We start from the raw sequence: 24,407 nt of genomic DNA, 5'->3' as shown, positions 1-24,407 counted from the left end.
TTACTTGGTTCATCTGCCCACAGTTTGCAGTGATAAACAAGGCACAGGCACATCTGAATAGCTGTAAAGGATTGGTTTTTGATAACAGACGAAACAGGACAAGTGGGATGGGATGGCTATTGGTACAGCATGGGAAACTGGGCATGGCTGCCATCTCCTTGTACACAAGGGCGTCTGGCACCCCTTATGAGGGTGTTGGCTGGAGGAATGTTGTTCCTAGCTGGAAACAGCTCCTGAAGTCCAGCTCTCAACAACACCCAGAACATGCCCATTGAAGAGTAGGACACTGCATCATTCCCACAGCTGCACACAGCATTACTCCAGCTCAGTGCACAGTGCCCTTGGACTTTGCAACATAACAAACAGATAACCATGAAACAATGCAAAAACACACTCCAGACCCTTGCAAACACAGGCATGTCTTCCCCCCACTTGCTTTCTCTTTCTCTCCCATATGCTGATACTTGGAAGTCAGGATAGAAAGGGTCTTCAGGGTCATGGAGTCCAGTCCCCCGCTACTTGTCCCTTCAGGGAGGTTTCAGCCTGGATGTATTCATGTCCAGCATTGTCCTCTGGTTCGAGTAGTTTTTTCTCCTCTCCCTGGTGCTGACTCTTTAGTGTTCCTATGAGCAGAAATTTCATTATTTAATCACATATGTACTAAATATTCGCAGAAATGGAAGTCAGATTTGGTTCATAGAAGAAACATTGGAGGAATTTGGCAGAGAAGAGACCACTTGTTCAGACATAGCCAGTAATGATGAGCGGAGCCTCTGAAGGGGAAGGAGAAAGTGGGTTGCTGCAAGACCAGAGGTCAGAACAGAAAGGGAGGCCCCAAAGGTTGGCAAGTATTTTGAAGGCTACCTTTGTTTTATAAATCTCTCACACATTTTTGTGATACGCAGGTTTCCCCCCACGCTTTCAAACACGCATCAGATATAGCTAAAACTCCATTGTTGTTGCTGCTGTTGGCATTGTTACCATTAACCATCCCAGCTGAAGGACTGCTGGGGCTTTTAAAGGCATGGGGCTGATATTGAGAGAGGTAATCTTCCTGCCTACAAGGGGCTTGTCTCTTCACATGGGTGAATGCACCCAAGTTCCAGGGCAGGGAGGATGTTGATGTCTCCACACTATAATCTTATTAGTTCACAGTTAAGAATTATTCTACCCTACAAGTTGGCACAATGTTTATACCAGTCCAGAGGGACAGAAGAGAATGAGAGCAGACCAGCTGCCTTCTGTGGTTACCTTTATGGGCTAATAGTGTGGTAGACCCACCCCTAGGCCCTTACATGCCAGTAGGGGCACAGCAGAGATACAGCAGATTGCAAATTCACTCTGGCAGACAAAACTGGTGTGAAAAATTTCGCTGGGCTGACTTGGAACAGGCAAGCTTCCAAACAGACCACAGGAAGTTTGTCCTCCTGCCTTTAGTGGGCAAGGCCTGAGCCCTGAGCATGAATGGTTATGGACCCTGCTGTACTCAACTACACATCGATCAAGTGATTTGATTTCTCCCTAAGGAAACAAAGAGTAAACACTATAATGGCCAGAAAGACAGCATGTGACATCGAGCATGAGGTCCTGTACAGGAGGAAAAATACTTTAGCTGTGCTATACACACTGCTTGGAGTTATTTTATGTGCTTAATGCAGGAGACACTCCCCACCAGTTGTGCTCAGCCTTAGGTATACTCTCACACTGCAGGGACTGAAGCTGCTTCCTCAGCCGGCAGCTTTCCGGGCTGTCTTGATTGTCCACTAAACATCTGGAGATTTTGGCATGACCAAAGGATGCTATAAGCACTGATAAACTGGAAGAGATAGGCATGGTTCCCTCCAGGCCCTGCCTTACTCTTCAAATCATTGTTTGTGCCTGCATGTTGCAAATCCCAGCACCAGCACATTCCCCAGTGGAGGATTCCCTGCTTGGAGGGATTGGGAATTATGAAACATGGAGCTCCCAACATGATTCATTCAGATGTTCTACATTATTTGCAGTGCAAATTGAAAAGTGCTGCAAGACCCAGCACACCTGTATCTTCTTTTTGCCTTCTGCTTGTACAGATAGCTCAGAGCTTTCAATATCTCCTACTTCACGATTCCACTCAGTGTTTCCAGCTGGAAAAGCAGAGATTTTTTACCTTGTTATCCCAGTTTGCAATGAACAGCTAGGTCTCCAGAGTGTGGAATTACAAGGGAGGGATGTGTATCCTGGAACTGAACAAGAAAAGCAAAGTTTCCATAGGGTTGATATTTTTTCCTTTTATTCTATTGGTTTTACAGTCATAAATGTAGGAAGAATAAAAACTTAAAGTGAGATATTATTACAGAATTGCATAAATACTGTAATAGCCTGAAGTATTTGCAGAACCATACAAACACGTATTCATGAAAAATGTTGCTTGCTGGCGTCTCAAGAGGGTTCTCGCAGAATCTGACTGCAGAATCAGCATATGTGAAATATCTGATTATGGGGCATGGTCTCCATCCCCACTGGACTTTCAGGAAGTCTTATAAAGACCCAGAGAACTGTGCCCTGGATGCCTGGCTGCGTCATCTGAACTTCCTGATGGCTTCTCATGTGCTCCTTCTGCTCTGTCCAATACTTAACAATCTCCAGACAGTGATAAGAGCCTTCTCTGGTGGCAGGATGAAACTCATCAAGGCTGCAGCAGAAATGATTGCTGGGCAGTGGCTTTTCTGGTCTGTTACTGATGCACAAAACAAGCCTGAAAGCATGGTGGTGATGCTTATTAGTATTCAGTATGGCAGCAATGGAGGAAGACCCTAGTAGGAAGAAAGAAACTTGAACATTAAAAATCAGATGCCAAAAGCTTAAGTTGTCTCTTCAACATAATATAGAATTTGAAAATACAGTATCTAGTCCAAGAAATCAATCACCCTGATCTTCCTTCAGTATTTTAGATAGTCTCCTTTGGGATATAGTTTTCCAGGCAACAGGGTAGCACCTCATAATTTACTGTGCCATGTACACACCTCCTAGAAAGACAGACCATTTAGAAACAGAAGCATTTAAAAGGTGGCAGATTGCATAGTTGAATCCAGGGGAAATGGGGCTAGCTCCTGTGAAAAGACAGATTTTTCAGGGGTTAGAAAGGCCCTCCTGAGGTCTCTAGTCCAACAACATATTTCCATCATGGCTAACTCCAAAGCTGGATCTGGCAGCTCAAAGGAAAGCTCTCAGTGTCTCCAGGGAAGGAGGTCTGCCAGCCTCTCTGGGTTCCAGTACAGCACCTTCCTTCTATCCAGTTGGAATTTCCCTTTTTGCAGCTTGTGCATGTTACCTCATATTTCCTCTGTGCATCTTTGAGGAGAGTTTAGCTACGTTTTTACTGCCTTTATGTAGTGGAAAACTGCAGTTAGATCCCACTTAGCCTTCTTTTCTTTACCTCTGGCAAAGCCAGTTCCCTCAGTCACTCTTCGTAGGGCAAGTGCTCCAGCCCCCTGCCCTTTGAAGGGGTATTCCATCAAACCCTCTCTGGTTCCTCAGTGTCCTTCTTCTGCCAGGGAGGCCAGGACTTCACACAACAGTCTGTGCTTCTCTGGAGCACGTGCCTGGAACTCGCTCACCTCATTACACCTTGGCGTAATTAGTAAAACAGGGCTGGATTTTCAAAAGAGCTGAACACATAGACCTTCCCATTCCTTCTGTGGAGGTCTGGTAGTTAGCAGAACTACTGATAATGGGCCGTATTCACCTTCATTTTAGGGGTGGCTTGTATTTTCCTGAGACAGCAAAGCAGTTGAGAGAGTGCCCGACTTTCAGCATTGTATCCCAGTGCAAACTCTCTAGTCACCAGGACTGGCCAGTAATCAACAAGGCTTGCATGGGAGGGACAGGTAATTTGTTAGCTGGCTCTTTAAAACCTGGACTTGAAGGGCATGTTCACCTTGTACTGCTGCACAGAGAACTGTGCTGAGTCAGCTGTAGTTTGTCAGTACTCACAAGCATTTAGCAGAGAGCTTTGTTCAGCTCCCTGGTAAGCATCACACTATGCATTTGATTGCGCGTAAGATGCTAAATTATTTAATCATTTCAGGCATTAGGAGACTCAGAAAGACTGAAAGCCAAGGGAAAAAGGTCTCCTAAACCATTACATTGCATTAACTACTTTGTTAGATCAGATGATTGACTGGATATTGCCACTGAGTGTGTATCCTGTCACCTGAATGTCTTATTCAGACAAGAATTATAAAGGTCAGGTCTTGAGGTATTAAAAGTCCTATGTAAAGTTTGGGGTGGATGGAATTGAAATAAAGTCTAAAGTGTACTTTTTCTTCATTCAGGAAGTTTATAGCGTCCTCAGGTGCTTATAGCATCCTACATACAGGTTAGTTTTGTGTGTGTGACTGTAAGTTCCTGCCTGTATAATGCAGTTGTGTGCATCCATCTCCTGCCATCCATTCTGCATAGAGGGACCAGTTCAAGCGAGAACTGGCTTGCTCCACAAAGAGTGGGTGAGCCAGGAAGTGGGTGAGTCCTAGAAGACTAGGACTGGAGTTCAACAGACCTGTTCAATAAACCACCTTCTCTTTCTTATATAGTAGGATATCAGGCTGTACAAATAACTTCTGCAGTTGTATGGATTACAAAAAACAGGGAATGTGGATCTCAGTCACATGATACTCTTATATATAAACTCTGATCCTGAAAGCAAATCCACTAATCCAGGCTTTTAAACTTGCTCAGAACTTAGCTAAAATCAGTGGCCCTATTCCTAGAAGCAAAAAGAGAGTGCTTGAATCATGATTACACAGCTGAAGAAGCTTTTGGGGTAAAATAGCTCCACCAAGCTGCAAGCTAATTAATTGGCAGCTGGTCCATGTAAAGGGTTGAAATAATGTACCCTTTCCTTAGTAAAAAATCTGAGAGTACTGCTAAATCTCTTCTCTACTCCCAGTCACATAGGCACAGTGTAGTGGCATAGTCCTCGGCAGCCTCTTGTTGCTGGGCCCTCTACTTATGCAGCATCAAGCCCATGTTTATTTTTAATACTATTGTTTCTGCTAACACCATTGCCAAACCTCCTTTTCTTGGGACTTTGCATTAATTTTTGCTCTCAGTGTGTTATTCAGGTGTCTACTAACCAAAAAGATATGACCAAGCTCTCTCCAGTTCAGAAAGATGTATGCAGCGAAGTTCTGGGGCCAATAATCATCTTCTCCATGTTGGTATGCAACAAATCTTTTCCAGCAGTAACTGTAATCTAGGAAGAGAAATATTCAGTCACTCTTGATGAAAAGATGCCCAGCTCTTTCTTCATTAACATGTCAGTTTGTCACTTGTTTTTCAGTAAGATTACAGTAAAGGGCAGGAGAAAGATATTCATGCAAGGGATTACACAATTAAATACACAAGTAAGTTAGTGGAAAGGGGAACCAAAACTCCAAAACCAGAAATATGTCTAAAAAAGAATAGCCAGAGAGCGAAATCACTGTGGTGGCTAGGACAGCCCCTATCAAGAATAGCACATCAAGGCATAAAGCCAGAGCACATTTGCCAAGAGAGAAGGAATCAGCAAGGGGAAGGACTGAAAAGGGAAGTGGCACATGCAAGTCAGAGCTTGTCAGGCATATCTTTTGGCAGCCTTGTTCTTGATCACACAGCTTTGGTAAGACACTGTTGCTTCAATCATGAATTTGTCTGACTTACTGTCCTAGTTAGGACAGCTGAGACCAGTTCATCACTGGATGGGTGTAACCCAAAACTGTGTATTCTATAGCCTTCCATGCCATTTCCCAGAAACTGTTATCAATGAACCATTTACACTATCTGCACATAGAGCCTGACTCCTCAGGCTATGAACTAGGTGCTAACTCCTCCTAAGGTAGGAGTTGCTCTTGTCCTCACACCCATTAAGGAACCCCCCCCCGCCCTGAGGGAGATACTGAGCATTCCTGCCTGAACTGGAGGATATATAATCTTGGAGTCTTGGGACCTTTTTAACCACTCGTGGGATCCAGAGGAAGACTGCAGCTCATCGCTCTCAACCAGACTGCAGACCACCGCTCTTGACTGAACTGCAGCCACCACTTTTCAACCAGACTGCAACCATCACTCCCGACCGGACTGCAATCACCACTCTTGACCAGACTGCAACAGCACTCTCACCAACAGGGTTTTTCCCCTCTCCTTTTCCTTTGGACTCAGGGGGCCCAAAGAACACCACTCTGTTCATGCCCCAGGGTGCTGGGTTATATATTTGGGTTTTGTGGGTTAAAACCAATTGTTTGTCTGTATAATTGTACTTATTGTATTATTTTATTAAATTGTTATTCTGATTTATAATCTCTCTTTTGAGTTGAGTTCATTTCCCCTGCTGGTTTACCTTTAAACCAGCACACTTATCTCAATGATCAGGGAAAACCTGGAGTGAACACTCCAACATTTATCAGCTTCAGAATGATCTTAGTGTTAACAGGGTGGCCAGAGCTTCTGTCAGTGCTCTGGTGATACAATCCCAGAGATAGGTTCCACAAGATAAGCAGTGTCCTTTAAGAATGCATTAGACCTGGTGGATTTAATAGCTGCACACTCCAGTAGTAAGTGTCCAGACAGGCGTGTGAGGTTCATCTCTTCAAATGCACATTCTTTTCTGTGAGCTGCTTGTCCGGACTATTTGTACAGCCAAACATCAACAGGCAAGCAAGATATACACACAAAAAGGCACACGTGCAAGACATATTCTCTGTGCTGCATCATCTGAAAGTCTCTATCAAGGGAAAGCAATTACTGGCTGCAGTTGGCAAGCTGATCTGCATATATATGCTAGGAGGGACAGGTTCTGTCTCAAGGCCAGGATTTTTCACTGCATATAAGGGAGGTGTGGATGGCTAGAGAAAGCCCTAACTCTCCATGTTCAGATTTGGCAAGAGGAAATGACCAGGTCAGTCCTGCTGCTGTATAGGACTGGGGAAAAAATAAGGCAGAACAGAGTGACATTTTTGCACTCACTAGTCCTCCACAATGCCAGTCATCACCTCTATTACAAACTGAGAGTGCACATAGTCCCAAAACTTTCAATCCACAGCTAGACAAAGCCGCCAAAGAGTAGTTGGGTTACCTGCAAGATTCATGATACGTATAGAGACTCCATTCATCACCAGGTTGCAGAGACCTTGCCGGTTGCGCATATCCTGGTGCCTGAACAGCTTGGCTGCGTATATTTCCAAGGTCACATTACGATGTGTCCTCAGGAACTCCAGAATTCTCCTGGAGCATTTTCCACAGGGACTAGTTGAAAGGAACCAGGTGATGGAACAAGGAGCTGGTGGCACATCACTGAAGCAATTTTCCAAGAAGTTGACTTCAGCATGTTGGTTACGATTGTTTGAGAACCAGTTCCTCCAGATGGAACCATTTCTCCACCTGATTTCATAGAGCAGGTACACCACCTGTGGATGTTGGCCAGGCAAATAATTTCTTTTGAAGTCTTTTGGCTGTATCTTCCACCTGCAACAGAAGTACCAGCAGTACTGTGATCACGGCTCTTCAACGATGTTTGGTCCTGTTGTGCATTGCCTGCTCTCAGCATCAGTCAAGCCTCCCACTTTCAGCCTTTCCCATCACAAATGAGCAGCTTGAAGAATGTCGCAATCTAATGATCTAAATCTGGAATTTGATGAAGACTCCAGAACACCCACAGCACTTTGTTGAGAACTGTTGGGTGCATAAGCAGCCCCATCACCACTCAGGGATCAGCACCAGTCAAAGCAGTAAGAAAACGGAAAAGGAATATTGGGGAAAGGGATGTTAAGAGGAAAACAAGGCACAAGGCTGTCTCTGGAAATCACCATGGAGCTCAAACAGCACACAGTGATAGATGACATCTCTTACCCTTGGTTTTTCTTTCTGGGTGCAGGATCTATATGGAAAAGATTTGTAAGTCATTGAGGATAGCAGATCAGAAAACAAAATTTCCTCTACACTTTCTCCCCAGACCCCTTTCAGTCTATACACTCCCTGCCAAATCTCTTTTCTCTAAAAGGACTTAATAAGTAATGTCTGCACAGCAGAATAAGCACTCTGGAATGCAGGAGGGGTGCATTCCTACCTGGGAGTTGAACTTGATGGCTGTTTAAACTATACTCTACCTGAACCCTTGCTCAGTTTAACACATTAGGGTTGATTGTGTAAACACTCGAGTTTAACTTCACTGATTTCAGCAGTACTGCATCTGTTTTTCTCTGACTAATCAAAGAGCGGAATCAAATCTCTTATCCCTTTAAATCTTCCAAACCACTTCTACTAGGCAGGCAAAACTTGAGCTATTTTCCTATTGTAACTCATAATGTCAGTCTAGACAAAAACATTTTCGCAACCAACAATCCCTTCCTTACTTATTATGAAACCGTTTCAAAAGCTAGAAAAATATCAGTGTCAAGGAAAAAATATAGTGAGGAAAGGAGGATGATTTCTGACTAACAAATACTCAAGGGGGAGCACCACAGAGCTGCCTGATTATACACGTTTTGCCTCTCGTGGTAGCAGGCAAGTTTGACCCCATGGCTCATTGATCCCTTCCCAGCTGAGAGTGTAGAGAAAAACACTTGATCACTTGCAGGTGATCAAGGCTACCTATTTATTTTGTAAAAATCCATCTATAGTGAAATTAAGGATCGAGGAACCGTAACGTTATTTAATAGATTAATTAATTGAAATTTATTTCCCTTTACAAATTTATACATAAATTTTATATAGAATTAAAATTTAAAATAATTAATTTTTATTCTACATATAATATATAATAAAAATAATTTACTTAGAATTAAGATACTAAAGGCACTTTTTCCACAGCTTAGGTCTTTAAGATGAGAAATTATGAAATATACGGAGTCAAATTGCATTTCAGCAGAAATAAAATAGTCTTCCACATCAACAGAGACATGATCAACTCTTTGCACAGCCATGTTGCCCTGATTCTTTAAGAAGAATATTCTAGTTTTTTATCACAATGAAAATAAAATAAGTGAATAGATAAGCTAACTAATTTGCTCCATTCTTAGTTGCTTTTCAGATCTCTTTCACATTAAAAGTTCTTTTGGATTTTGAATTCTTTCTTCCACATAAGGTCAACAAAATTATATTAATATTTTGAAGCTGGACCTAAGACTCAATATACGATAATGCATTCAAAGAGATAATACACATATCCACAAGTGTCTCCTGTGTATCCTCATGTGCCAACACAACACATTTTTCCCTACTCTCCAGTATCTTAGATACAACTACAGTAAATGTCTACACTTGAATATGGAGAAATAGGCCTACATTTCACATAAATTTACTTACCTCTGCCACCGACAGCAGCCATGGATGTTTCTGGTTTTGTGTGTCACCTCTTGGCCATTGGATGTGCCTTTATTAGCCTTACGTTTGTTTTGGTTTCTATTCCCGAATGCTGAACTTTGGGCGTCTCTAATGTTACTCAGCTGAATGTTTCCTTGTGGTGACTTTTTCTTATGCTTATTTGCACTACCCCACTGGCTGAAGCTGAAAGCAAATTCCTGGCAGCAAAAGACTGTAAATGGGGTGCTGCCATTCAGAAATGGATCTGGCTCTGAATACAAGTTTACCTTCCAGAAACTGGAATTAACAGGTGAGACTTTTTTTTTATTTTGCAGTGCAGACAGAAATTACATCTCTTTATTACCTTTAGCTCCAGAATAGAAAAGCGAATATTCTCTAGTCACCCCAATGCACTGAGAGAAAAGCATTTACACAAATGGCACCAAGGCACATAGCTGTGGAATGGCAGATAACTTTTCTGACACCCAGATATATCAGAAAGTTGAGCAGAACCCAATGGAGAGAGGGAGACAGATGACATCACAGGCAAAACCCTGTGAGTCTGTGGAACTCCCGCAGGTGATGGTGGTTGCTGCCATTTCACTTTACGGGACTACTCCTGTGGAGTTCCAAGGACCACTCACACACCCTCGAACCTAGGTCCTCACGTAAACAAAGAAGACCCTCAATGTGTGTGACCACTGAGCTGTGGTCAGTGACTGTGCAGACACTCCCAGGTGAACTTGAAGCAAGCTGCCTATCATCCAAGAGAGCTTCAGCAGTTGACAGCTTTTTGTGAGGGAACACCAAGACATTTTTGAAATGTCACAGCTGAGAAGAGCTCTGTACTCATATGTAGTCATCTGAAAAATGAGTGAAACAATGCTAGTTTCTAGTGAAATTTCCTCTGACTGGCCCAAAACTGGCTTGCAGAGGAAAGGGATTACAAAAGAATTCTTTATATGGCTTAGGTAGAATCAGTCTCTGTCACTTACAGTTTTCTCTGGTTTTGTGACACAATTATTTTGTGGCCCTGATGCAAGCTGTAGAAATGGATCCCTGGTGAGTCATCATCCAGTAATGTGCACTCCCTGAGGATAAAGCCATTGCCTTCTTCAATGCCAAGTCTGACTTGGGATTGTAAAGCCAGAGGAGTGATTTATTTGTATTCTCTGCAGCCAGCTCTCAGTATTCTATTGTCAAAAATTGTTCAGTTTCCTGCCAGGGCAGAAGAAACATAAGCATAGATGAATGGTGGAGTTCAGAGGGAGTAGGGATTCGGGCATTGTCAGGACTCTCCTGAAGAAGAAGACTAGTCATGGCAAGTTATCAGGCACTGCAGTGGCAACACAGAGTCTACCTTCAGGGCCTCTTCTGCTGCAAGGTCACCCCTCACTTCACAGCATAGAATTGTTCCCTAGTGGTTGTATTATTTCATACCTTAGGGAGAGTGAATGGGATCGACTCAGACACTCAGAGGTTCTTGAAACAAAAAAGTGACTGACTAATGTAGTTCTGAGTTCATGGACATGTTTCTCAGTAAGACAAGGAATGCATTGCTACTGTAGTACTCTCTTCATTGCCTTCTCCCTGCAGTAGGTACTTACAAATATGCAGATGTAAATAAGGCTTCAAGATGATTGCTCTGATCTGCAAGAAATGGCTTGATTAGCAGGAGTAGTTCCTGATATAAAACCAGAACATGCCACAGAAAGCAGGGAGAGAAAAATGAGTCCAAACAGAAGCAGGAAATTAGCAACACAACATTTTCAGGTATCTCCAGGAAGCTGAGTGTGCTCTATGAAATGGTAGAAAACCAAAAGGAAAAAAAAAAATTTAAAAAGGAAATGTTGTTCTGTCATTCCTGCCAGTCTAATATGAGGAGAGAAATCCCTTTGTAATTCCGTTGCTGGTTTAACCTTAATAAAATCAGAAAGACAAGGTTACCACACAAGAGAATTTTTGTACATCTAGAAGAACTTGCACATTCTGTTTACAGGGAAAAGACTTCAGTGAGTCAGAGGAGGATGATGGCCTCAGATCATATATCTGGGTGGGAAAAACCTGTTTCTTGGTCTTTATGAGCAAACAGCAGTAATCCAGTATACCTTTAAATTGCTATGTGCCTGTAGCAATGGTCATATGTACAGGTGGAACCTCATATTACTCAAACAGCTGTGAAAAATTTTTTATTCTACTTCTCACATAGTCAATTACGTCCCCTTACAGAAGTTGCTTACAGAAGGTAATGTTAGAGATAAATGTGAAGATGATTTGTGATGCAGAGCTACTGGTAACATCTGAATATATCTCATCCACTCCAGTAAATGTTTGGGGTTTTTTTAAGGAACCAGCACCCTCATATGCATGCCTCATGAACCTAAATGCATTTTGGAGGAACATACATAGCAAAGGGCACACAGAATGGTGGACATACACTCATTCATGACTCCTTTAGCCATCAGGTTCCTTAGACCTTCATGAGAATATTCTCTTTGGTAGTAGAGTCATGTCATATACATTTGACCGGATTCACCGTGGATAATAATCTAGAAGCTTCACAGTTTCTTCAGAACACTTTGCAGAGGGCCTCCAAGATATGCACTGAATGATAGAGAGGGGACAGAGAAACAGGGAACTAACTCCCTACAGATGTCTCCCAGGAAACAGCAGCATAACAGTTCTGCAGCTATGATGTATTACAGAGGTGCTGTCTACTGATGTACTACTCCCCTAATTTATCTCGCTGAGTCACCTGTGTCTCACATAGTTTGTATTTTTTCTCAAATGTCTTTTGGTTTATGTGACACCTGAAATCCAAGAAGCATGTCTGGTAACAAATTCGGGCTGAGGTAAAGTCCTAGAAGTGGAAACATATGGAAGAAATTAGGGAAGACAGACAGGTTAGAAGAAAGAGGAGAACAGAGGAAGGAAAGTGAGGTCAGACATCAAGGACAACAAAAAGGGACAAGGTTTGAATCAGCCCAGATCCCAATTTGCAAATCTCTGAGAATTTTACAGATACTTAGCTTCCTATTCTCTAGCTGAATGATCTGTTGCAAAGAGGTGAGAATCACTCAGTGGAAGTTTGGAAGCAAAGAGGAAGACAGAATTTAAATGTGACTAAAAGCCTGGGGCTTATGCTACAGAGGCTTAGGTCTCAATCTCAGCTTACAGGCTGCCTCCTGGTCTTAATTTGAAATGGTAAATCCTGTGTTAGTTCAAGTGTTCTGCTGCTGGCACATTTGACAGTAAAAAGAAAATCCACTGCATGCTTGTTTGATTTTAATGGAGTTTTCTCAGTAGATATCTATATTTTTTATCGAAAGAAAGACCACACACAAAGTGTTTTAAGATTTACTCTGTGAACTTCACATATAAAAAAGTCTAAAATGTGTCTCTATGCATGAATCTATATGTATGAATACACACTCACAAAGATATTTACAGATATTTATGTATGCACAAAAATGCAATAAAGCATATAAAAAAAGGCTTGTAGATACACAAATACACCTCCTTAGCAGCATAGGACTTTGGAACTCTGATAAGCACACCTACCCTTGGCTCTTTTATCTCTCACAGCACCTTTGCTTTCCATTCCTCTGCAGGTTTCACAGCGTCATCAGACTTCATTGAGACTCTTATTCAGCTTCTGTATGCGGAAACCGAAACTTAAGAGATTAAGATAACTGGTGACACTGTGCTGCTGCTGGGTGAGCTTTACGAGTCTGACTCTGTTCAACGAAGTGGAATGACAGCCAGACACAAGGGTGTGCAGGCAGAGCCCTGACCCAGGCAAAGTGGAAAACAGGCAGCTAGTAGGAAGCGCTTACCTGCGTGTTTACTTCAGTATTAATTTTTCTTAGTTAAACAAAACATCCCAATATCCTTGTAATATAATTCTTTCACATTAACTGGTGAGGCTGCAGAAATCAGAGAAGTGGACCAAAGATACCTCATGAGGAATCAGTGTGAAAAAAGAAAGGCTGCAAGTGAAGGTATTTTGGAATATGTTTTCCTACTCTAAGCAGTCCTTCTGCAGTCTTCTCACACTACTTTGCATCACAGAAGTTCTGTATATTTATCTTTCTGATTTTGCCTCATTTCTATGTCTTTGTTTCAGTGCACATGCTTTGTCAAAGCACTAAGCAGAATAATAACTACTCCAAACCTGGTGGGCGTGAGCGTCTCTAGTACCCTTGAGAGCCTGCATCTGTCATACTGTCATCACACAACTGGCAGAGTTTAAAATAGTGAGGGGGACAGCATAACCAGATGGACTTCACTTGACAGAAAGCAATGATTCATCCATTCCTTCTCTATCGTACCAGGGAGTGTTCAGAGCAGCTCCAGAAACATTCAGTGCTGAGCTTTTCTTTTCCAAGAATTCAGGGATTGCTTAAAGACAACCTTATATGGTTAAACTCTCCCCAAAATTCACCTGGAAGCTGTAGCTCCCATGGGAGGTAAAACCTCCATCAAAAGTAGAAAACATCCACCAGAATCAGGTATTAGAATCAAGGGGCACCATCAAGGATGGAGTCAATTTTCTTCATAACAGCCCATATAGTGTTGGGGTTTAGCCCAGTGACCAAAACAGTGTTGATAACACATCAACGTTTTAGCTCCAACATTTAGCATTTGTTTCTGACTGCGTCCCCAGGTGAGTAGGCTGGGGGTGGACGAGATGATGGGAGGTAACACAGCTGGGACAACTGACTGCAGGGATCTCCCATGTTGTCTAATGGTATGTTCATGGGGCTAGCAGTCAGGATCAACCAAGAGCCCAGATTTTCATGCTGACGAGGCAGGTCCTATGTCAAGCTGTGGAGTCAATCCTTAGGTCAGGATCAGGTCCTGTGATGGCAACCAAGGTCACACAGAGACACTGATCACCAGGCTGGTCCATAGAGATGAGACAGGTCTGAGATTAACCCAGAAAATCAGTTCATGGGTCAGGAAACAGATCAACAGGATCCATGGCTTGCCATGGGCATGGACATATGCATGAATGTGAGAGATGGAGACAAACACAACTACATCGCAGCTCAAGCAGGAACTAATAGTGCAGACCTGAGCTTAAATGTCATTCCTGGGCCATCTGTGGGCAGTGTGTCAGCAGAATTCCCAAGTTAGAGTGGTCAATATAAGCAATTTCTTTTTTTTTTTTTTTTTAAATCCTCAGGGCCCTGAGAGGTACAGACCATAATAACTGTCTTTGTTTTTTACTGTGAAAACAATTCACAGTTCTTCCTTGCTTATGACATAGGAATGTCACAACCTTGCTTTGGCCAAGAGCTGTGAAAACAGGGGCTGAGTGTGGTAGGTCAGGGCCAACAGGACAGTATAAACAAGAACTAAACATAATGAGCTGTGGCACAGGCAATGGACCAACAAGCTACAGAACCATCCCCAAAGCTGCTGGGAAGGTGTACACTGTGATATTGTTTGATTGGCAGCCTGTGATAACTAGTTACAAACACCTTCAGCATTAGAGATTACAGGAGACATTTGGTCCACTTCATAAATTGAGCTTAGCAGTTTCACATTGTCTACGTGTCTCTTCCCCCCATAACAACCTGTGTGAGTGGTTTGGTTTACTCTGACTCTTTAAAACCACCTTGAAAGCATCAGCTCCTGAACATATAAGACATTAAGACCCATATCAAAACAAGAGAACACATCTACCAAAGTGGACATTATTAATTGAGGAGTGTTGCCATTTTGTGAGTTACAGGTTATCATCTCTAAGTTTTCATAAGGCAGATTCTCTTTAGGCTAGACTGATCCAAAACTCTGGTTAATTCTACTGATTATGTTAACAGATTAGCAGTAAAAATGAAAGAAGAATCAGGCCCAAATATATCTTTAGAGTTCAATGACTAAAATGGGTATAAATCAACGAATATTTATCCTAGTCTTGCAAAAATAATCTAGGATCAAAAACAGGGCATGGAGACAGGTTCTATTCCCAAGCATACTATTGACAGCAGGGCTTGTACTTCTGCATACATCAGAGGAACTAACAACTGGACAGAGCAGTTGTTAGTTGACTACTGACAGCTTGACTACTGAAAGGAATACAGCTGCATTCCTACAGTTCTTCGTGCAGCTCAATGTGACTTGTTTTTCAAGGGATTTCCAGTGAATACATCTAGCAGTCCAGTTCCAGGATGGACTAGCAGATAAAAATACCTTCTTACTCCTTTTCGCTAGCTGAGTGGAGATGCTGAAATGCAATGACCATAGATACTGTAATTATAATCTCACAGTCACATCTTTCGGTGGATAGATTTCCTTCTTTCAAATGGAGCATCTGTGGATTTTTTAAGTTGCTCTTTTAAGATCAAGTGCTGCTGTCAGTTATGTGTTATAGCTCCCACTGAGTCAGTGGAAAATTCTCTAGGTTAGCACAGTCTTTCAAATGCAGACTAGTGAACTTACTAGAACTTACTAGAACTAGAACTAGAACTAGTGACACTTATTGTGGTAAGTCGGTCAGTTTAAAACAGAGGCAAGTACTTATTTACATGGCAAACTATGAACTTCTGGAATCTTCTGCCCAGTAAACTGTGGATGCAGATGGCAGGACAGGGTCAAAGTAGATCTGAGAAACTCATGGTAAAAAGTCCACATATGGACACTAAAGGTAAAATGCAGAGTTCCCAAACACAGTCATTGTGAGTATTGAGGTAGTGTGACAGGATCATAATGAATCACAGATAGTGGCCAGGATTGTCTGCTCTCTCTGAAAAATGTCTCCTTCTGACACTGCTAGATACAGTGTGTGGACTACGCTTTCTGCCCCGATGGGGCATTTTCTGTGGTTTCAGGTTTGTTCTGTTCCTCTTGCACCATGAGGTAGGAGACAAGGCTAGCCGAGAGGACAGCAAGTCTCCAGAGATGTTCCTTTTGGCATCCTGACCTTCTCTTGCCAGAGAATCATTTTTCAAGAGTGAAGGAAATAACCTGTTTTCATCAAAATGCCTCAGCTGAAATAAGTTAAAGTGGATTAATCAACTGCTAATTTAGCAATCCTCTTTAAGTACCCTTCTCCCATCATCCTGTGCACAACTAGACCACATCAGAGGAATAACAAAGTTAGCAGTGTATGGGGCATGGGACACTGTTCCCCATTCTGGCTGCTACCTGCCTCCATTTCTATATCCAGAAGTTTCTCACTAGGGATGTTTAGCACTGTCAAATATATTCAAGTCTTTCAGTGACAAGCTGTCTGTCCAGGTTCTTGGTGGCCTTTAGAAACTGGGGAATGTTAGGAACATTTTACATTACAACAACATTCTCCACAGAAGCAGTAAGGCAGCTGGCCATGTGCTGTGTGTGAAATGTCTTAGTAGAGGATCAGAGATAATGTTGGAACAAAGCAGAGATGTTTAATACCTTCTTTGCCTCTGTCTTTAATAACAATGATGGGCCCTGGGACCTCAGGAGCCATCTGTTGAAAGACCATGACTGAGGGGATGATAAACTCAGAGACAACCTTGAACTTGTTCAAGAGTGGCTGCTCCAGATGAGTAAGCATAAATCTATGGGGCTGGATGGGATTTGTCCCAGGATACTGAAGGAGCTGGCCAAGTCTGGAGAGGTCCCAGTCAACTGGAACATGGCAATGTTGCCCCAGTTTTCAAGAAAGGTAAGAAGGAAGACCCTGGTAATTACAGGTCTGCCAGTCTCACTGCATTGCCTGGTAAAATTATGGAGAAGGTTATTCTGAGAAACAACTGCCGGGTCCCAAAAGGGAGGTTCTGGGCTCCCTACTCTGAGGTAGCCAAAGTTCCAGATTCCCTTGGGCTAAATCAATTAGATTCAATTGGATCAATTGGAAAGTTTTATTTATATAGGCAGCAGTGGTTTAAACTTTATGATAGGTTAGGTAAGCTGTAGCAACAACAATTTAAACATTTCTAAACAGCTTGTGGATGAAACCTTTCTGAATAAAACATGGCAGTGATCTCTGAACAGCCTGCGACCACAGGGAGTTCAACTTTTAAGGAGAGGAAGAAAGGAAAAAGGAAAGATAGGAAAATAGAGGTAGAGAAAAAAAGATCTGGATCACCACACAGGGTTCCAGTGCCGTCTCTGGTCCGGTTCCTCCAGATGGTGGGTGCACACCCTGCCCCTCCGTTGCACTATTTATAGCCTAGTCCTCACACATGTACATTTTGTTATCCTCGAACTTTTCAGAAGGGGGTTGGGGGGTATCGTGGTTTCAATTACCCTCCCCCATCTGAAACACAAGTGCAATGCTGTCTCAAATTTAGTTTTTAGACATAGTTACCTAGGGAAGTTGGACCCAGAAAAGCACTATCCTGCCTCCTCAAGACCCCCTTTTCTAACTGCACCTTGTCTTGTTTGCATGATAACATTCCTTTTCTCTTCTGCCAGATGTTTGAGACATTAACTCTTTCAGGTTTTCAGTCTCTCACAAGACTGCAGTCATCAGTCATAGTCAGCACAGGTTCACAAGGGGAAAGTCCTGCTTAACCAACCTCATTTCATTTCATTATAAGGTCACTCATCTAGTTGACCAAGGGAAGCAAGCAGATGTTTGGATTTTAGCAAAGATTTTATACTACTCTCACAGTATCCTTCAGGATAAAATGTCCAGCACACAGAGAGACAAGTCCATAGGGCGTTGGGTGAGCAACTGGCTGATAGCCCAAAAAGCTACAGTAAATGGGGTTACATCAGGCTGTTGACCAGTCACCTCTGGGGTTCCTCAGGGCTCAGTTTTACTGCCAGTGATCTTCAATGTTTTTATAAATTATCTGTATGCAGGAATCAAATGTAGGAATCAAAATTAAGTACTTATGTCAATTATATTAAACTAGATGGAACTGTGGACTCCCTTGCGGTTAGAGAGATCTGACCCTGCAGAGAGAACTGGATAGACTGGAGAGCTGTGCAGTCACCAACTGAACAAAATTTAACAAGAGTGAGTCTTGGATTCTCCAGCTGGGACAGGACAATTCTGAAGTAATCCTGAAACTGACTTTCTTGTGATCAGTGACAGGACTGGACTAAATGGAATGAAGCTGCATTAGTGGATGTTCAGCTTGGACATTAGAAAAAGGTTCTTCATTGAGAAGGTGGTCAGTCACAGAAACAGGATCCCCAGAGAAATGGTCACCACATCAGGCCTGTCAGAGTTCAAGAAGCACCTAAATGATGCTTATTAGTCATATTGTTTGGTTTTAGGTCATCCTGCAAGGAGCAGGGCGTTGGACTTGATGATCCTTTTGGGTCACTTTAACTTGAGATATTCTGTGATTCTTCGATTCTATAAATGAAGATCCTAAAATGAAAATAGAAGTATAACATTTAGATCCTCTAATTGCACTTTGGACCTGCTGTGATTTGTAACAGACATAATCAATGACCCCCTTAGCCATAGATTTCTTTCACTCTGTTTCACTAAAAATAGCATTTGTCAGAAAACTCTAATACAGTGAAATCAAAGTGCTACAGCACTTATATTAGTTTTGCTAGATTTTTTTTGTACACTATATTTTTTTCCACATTCCTTTCAGGCCAAGAATGTGGACCTATTCATTCAAGCACAGTCTCTTGTCTCCAGGGGCACAAACTTTCAGCACTGTTATTGAAGACACTCTTCTGTCTCCTGCCTTTCAGGAGGTCTGGCACAAAACAAAAACAAAGGTTGAATTTTCACAGGGGACAGACACTGTCTTTTGAACAGCTTTTCTCATCTCACAGACACTGTACCCTTCCAGCCAGTCATGGAATTTGCTGAATCAAATCTGGAAAGGACTTCAATGAAGTATTATAGAGGGGCCCAGTGACTGGGAGGCTGTCAGACCACTGCAGATATTGACAGAAAGGGGTTGGGTAGCATCATTTGGTGAACTGAAACCCATGCTCAGATCTGGGTTATAAAGGAATCTGGTGGAGGGTTTCTGGGATAAGACTGGAGTTCCAGGTAAAAATCAAGGGATTTCCCACTCTGGAGCCTGAAGGAGAAAAACTGCCCTCTTAGCCTGTGCTTCATAATATGATAGAAAAAAACCCACAGTGCTTTTCTCTCAATGGGACAGGATAGTTCCCATGATTTTACTATATTACTGTTTCCAAAAAGTCTGCTGCAGCACTCTTTAAACTCCTACTAGACGTGAATGGCTTCTTTCCTTCTCTTTACAGCTCAGTTACCCCAGACTGCAAATCAGCATTCATGTGGTTCCCTCTATTGCTCAGAAATCTACTAACCTCTAAGATGCGACAGAGTTTCGAACAATTATTTGTTATCTCTGACTCAAAAGTTCACAGTCCAGAAATCATCAGCAGCACCTCCTTGGATAAAGGTTTTCGAACAGTCCTTATAGTCTGGAGAAATAGAAGCAAGATGATTAACCTGAGTTTATTCAGATGCCAGAGAAGCTCATGGAACAAGACTTTTTAACCTCTTTCTTGTGTCCGTGTCATAGAGACAGCTTGGCCATGGACAGGTCAGCTGATGGATGCTGTCCACTCCATATTTGGAACCAATGCCATTCTCCCTAGGCAATTTTTTCCCCTCTTTTAAATGCAGAGGAGCCCTTCAGCCAGCCTCATCCTAGCAAATGCATTTAGTCCCCTAGGAGAAGAGAGAAGGACCTTATCTCTCATCCCTCAGGAGTGACATAAATATAGTATCTCTAAACAAGGGAGAATTTTCATACAGGTCTGGTTCCTAAGAATCCTGTCCCTCTTCTCCTGCAATATTTTAACATCTGTTTTTGGATGCAACATTCAGTCACCAAATGATTGATGTGCCCTCAGAGAAGCCGGGGAGGACACTGGGCACAGAAGCAAGCCCATAACAGACACAAAGTTCACTGGTTCACCCTTTCCCGATCCCACAAAGCACAGGAAAACTTGCCTTCCATGTTCATGACATTAATCTTTACTTGCGTCGACCTCGCAAGTTTCTTCAGACCTCTGTGGGTTCCTTCTGAGTCTTTGAAATAAAGCCGTGCTACATGAATGTCTATCTTCACATTCTTGTGCCTCTCTAAGAAATCCAGTATTTCATAACAGCAGTTCACACAGGGGCTCCAGGACAGGTACCAGGTGATGGAACAGTTGACATTAGTGTATGGTTTCATTCTAAAGATTTTCTCCAGAAAGTAGACTTCAGCATGATAATTGTCACTATAATTTTTGACCCAGTGTATCCAAGAGCGGTCGCTCTCACCCCATCGCAGTTTGCATAGCAGATATGTCTCCCGTGGAAACTTAGAAGGATCAAACTGGTTTTTTAATGCCTTCTTAGATATATACATGCTGAAACAGAAGAGAGATTTCAAGAAATCACTGGTTACAACTTTGTTTTCGTTAGTACTCCAGTACACAAAAAAGGGGGAGGGTGCAGGAAATGAGAGGAGAACTGAGAAGGGCAAAACATGAGAGAGCAGTGCAGAAAAATGGGGCGGTAGGCACGACAGCAGTGTGAGGGAGCTAAGCCCTGAACCACTAATCCTCCCTATGGCCGTCCTCTTCCTTATCAGTGTGAGCATTTCTGAAAGCTTTCTACATTTTTTTTAATGTGTCAGATATTTTTACAGGGCTTCTATCGAGCCCTTTTCAATCTAGGGATTGAATTTTGTCAAATTTTGTCAAAACTAAAAAAAAAAATAAAAAACAATCCAACCACCCATAAACTATGGAGCTGAATATTTCTTTTTATTGGATTCTCTTGCTGATTGCATTTTCATAAAGATTAGGACAGTCAGCACAATTCTACATGAGAGAAAAAAAAATAAGCACTCTATACAAAAAGATGCAGCTCCCAAGAATGATATTTTTTGACAGATTGTCCATCTCTTAGATCCAGACCTTTTCAGTTCAGAAAAGACCTTTACATATTGCCAATTAAGTACCTATACAAAGACTTCCAGTGTTGGTCATGAATGTATCCTTTATATTTAGTAATTATCTGTAACACATAAATAAGAGCCAAAGTCTCCAGAGGCACTTTGTAGCTTCATGCAATTGCCTTGTATAGAGATTTATATGAGAATGCACTTCAGATATATGTTTTTCCACATTAGAGTAATCTGGGGCAAATATAGTAGACAACTGAACAAATTCTTAACAAAAAAGCAATAAGCCTACAGATTGTTCTGTAGATTAGCACCCACTAATAAAATTAAAAAAAAAAACCTAAACCAAATAAACAAAGAAAAAAATCCCACCACCAAAAAAAATCCCAATCTGAACAAAGAACAAATGAAATCTTGCAGATCAAGTAACTGTCACATATTCTCTAGCTTCAAGACTCATCGCCTACTTAAAAATCACATCATTTATCTGAGTCAGTTAATAGTCTCTGTGTTCTTATCCCGTCTCCTCTCTCATCCCAGCCTCCTACATGCTAAAATACATATGTACACAAACCATTTTATAAACTACAGAATGTATCTCTCTCTTTATTTCTCCATGTAAACTCCATTTATATAAATGGACACAGACATCACACGTGCACATTTCTTTATCAGACTTTCTATCAAATTTATGTAAATGTAACAAACATAAATGCCACAAAATGTTTAATTCTGGTACAGGAATAACTTTTTTATTACATATAATTCCTTTAGTATGTCATTAAAAAAAAAATAAAGAGAGACAAAAGTGAAGCACAGGTTCAATTTTTATGCTTTCTCATTTGAGGTGTTAAAAGAGATGCATTTTTTCTATTTATTTTATGTTATTTGGAAGTTAATGTTTATTAGTTTAAATTTCCTTAAATCTTGATTTTTAGGGAACACATATACATAAAATAATTATATGTTCACAATAAATATATAATATGTGTAACTGGTTGAAGTTCACCAAAGAAAATACACTGAATTCCAAATACTCAAGCCCAATCAGTTAATCTAATTATTACAGAAGGTATCTTTAATGTTTTGGAAAGTGATATTACAATAGATTACAGAGATCTGATTTGTTCAAAGGTATCTGTAGATGTTGCCATCCAATTATAACATACAAACAAGTTAAATCTTCCAAGTCTTACTTAAACTGGTCTAAAAGCACCTTCTTGCCTGTGTTTTGACCATAAAATATTGCACTTTGGATAAGTGGATGTCTCGTGCATATTTTCAGGGACATAAAGGCATTTCTTTAGAACAATCTTGCAATACACTAATCTTCAAGATACACCCACCCTAGAGATGTGTTCGGCCAAGAGAAATTTATGGTGTAATCAACTTAATGCAATATAAGCAAAAGTCTTCATACTTATAAATATTTGCTATATAGCAAGACGTAACTTGCTATTTTTAAAATAATATATTAATGTAAATTCAAACAGCTTTAACAGACAACAAATTTAAAAACAATCATAAAACATTCACACACTAGAGAATATATATAGAACCACATAATCCTTTCATCTATTCTTTTTTCTCCCCAAACAAGAAGAGAGAATACTTAAAATAAATTGTGAGTTTACAGGTAAATTGCCAAAAGCTGTGCAATTGCTTCAATTTTTTTTTCTTTTTATAGTTTTCACAAGCTGTCCTTGCTGTTCAGCATTTTTATGTATGGTACATACATACACTCAGCCTAACTTAAGTTAGAGCCTAACTTAAAAAAAACCCAAGCACTTAACAGCTGGTTCCTTGATACAGATATGACACAAAATTAAGAGTTAGCACATAATAAAATAAATAAAAAAGAAAACATTTTTAGTTTTCTTCCTAAATTTGATTCATCAGTCTCATGAACCTCTTCAGAATTTAAGAGCTGGAGAGAAGTACATCAACTGTAAAGAGTGACTGAGAATTTAAAAGATGGATTGTACCCTAAAACATTTAGAGAAGTTAGGGGAGAAAATGGCAGAGGGATGACACCCAACACAGAACTGTCTCCTAGGCTTTACTTTCTTTTTCATTAATATGCAGCTGCTATATAAATGTGCATTTAAACTTGAAAATTAAATTGACTGATTACAAATATATTTTAAAATCTGTTATTTATAAATTTGCTATTGCATTGTTCCATAACTTGAACAGGAATGCTATGAGACTATTTTAAAATTTTACCAAAAAACCTAATATCTCTCATTAAAACTTTGTGTAATAAACTGCATCATTATAGACATTTAATAATTTTCCTTCCTTCCTCTACCACTTTTTATTAGAAACTATTTAAAATTCTGCTCATTGCAAGATAATAATAGTAATAATGATAATGTCTAAAAATACACAACCATAGATGTGTCAAAACTTCTTTAATCTGCATTTTTCCTCCCTTGCTAATGCTTGGCACAACCGATGCATTTCTTTACTAAACTTTGCATTAAAAGCTTTTTCCCCGCCTCTATTGAACAGAAAATGCCTGGTCTGACACTTCATTTTGTGTCACAAGGGCTGTTTCAAGACCTTGAAACTGTCGAGCAGGGAAAAGAGGCATTTTTGGATTCCCTTGCTGCCTGGCACTGGGGTGAGCCAGCCTTAGCCCTTCCCCAGCACACCCCCATCTTTCCTTTGCTTTTGTCAGTGCCTTTTGTTTCGCGATGGTTTATGGCTCCCGTGACAGCTTTTATGCCGGTGGGAACTTCCTCAACAGGCTCAGACTTCGGTGCAGCTCCTCGGCCACTGCAGTTACACTTGGGACGGGGCTCCTCCTCCAGTGCACTGGCACCAGGATCGCCCTCGCCCTTCCCCTAGCAAGGCAGAGACTTTGCACTGACAGAGAAAGCACCCCCCTGGGGCAGCAAAGCGAGGGGTGCCCTTGGGTTGAAGCAACAACAGCATAGAGCTGAAGCTGGGGTGGGTTTTTTTCGTCATCAGTTTCTTTTACCCTCTCATCTTTTTCCTGTACATGGCTTCTCCTCTCCCGGTGGACCCTTCTGGTGCTGTCCTCCTTTCTGCTCCTGCAAACGGGGCTCCGCGCACGGCCGACGCTGGAGCAAATCCCCAGGCTCTGCGGGCTCAGGGTGACGTAAGAGGAAACCGGAAAACTTTGCTGGACCGCAGTTCCACCTCGTAATGACATGTCCGTACATGCCTGCCCTTAGCAGTGCTCTTTCCACTCTCCTAACTCCTAAGCTGGGAAGCAAGGGC

At 41.5% G+C, this 24,407-nt stretch overlaps 1 protein-coding gene and 1 long non-coding RNA gene across 2 annotated transcripts; one reads left to right on the top strand and one right to left on the bottom strand.

Moving 5' to 3' along the window:
* Window positions 1–1,639: 1,639 nt before the first annotated feature.
* LOC135407270 (C->U-editing enzyme APOBEC-1-like) lies at window positions 1,640–24,299 on the bottom strand. Its single transcript, XM_064642161.1, has 5 exons — window positions 24,145–24,299; window positions 20,181–20,619; window positions 7,091–7,502; window positions 5,115–5,233; window positions 1,640–2,792 (listed from the first exon to the last, which is right to left on the bottom strand). The coding sequence occupies exons 1-5, from the start codon at window positions 24,165–24,167 to the stop codon at window positions 2,766–2,768; spliced, it is 1,020 nt and encodes a 339-aa protein (XP_064498231.1). The 5' UTR covers window positions 24,168–24,299; the 3' UTR covers window positions 1,640–2,765.
* On the top strand, window positions 12,004–14,369 carry LOC135409374 (uncharacterized). Its single transcript, XR_010428149.1, has 3 exons — window positions 12,004–12,287; window positions 12,927–13,316; window positions 13,442–14,369. It is a non-coding gene; the product is annotated as an uncharacterized LOC135409374 (long non-coding RNA).
* Window positions 24,300–24,407: the final 108 nt, after the last annotated feature.

The sequence above is a fragment of the Pseudopipra pipra genome, chromosome 2 (genome assembly GCF_036250125.1).
Source record: "Pseudopipra pipra isolate bDixPip1 chromosome 2, bDixPip1.hap1, whole genome shotgun sequence".
Taxonomy (NCBI): Eukaryota; Metazoa; Chordata; class Aves; order Passeriformes; family Pipridae; genus Pseudopipra; species Pseudopipra pipra.
The sequence above is the reverse complement of the archived record's forward strand: the minus strand, read 5'-3'. Positions and strand labels throughout refer to the sequence as shown.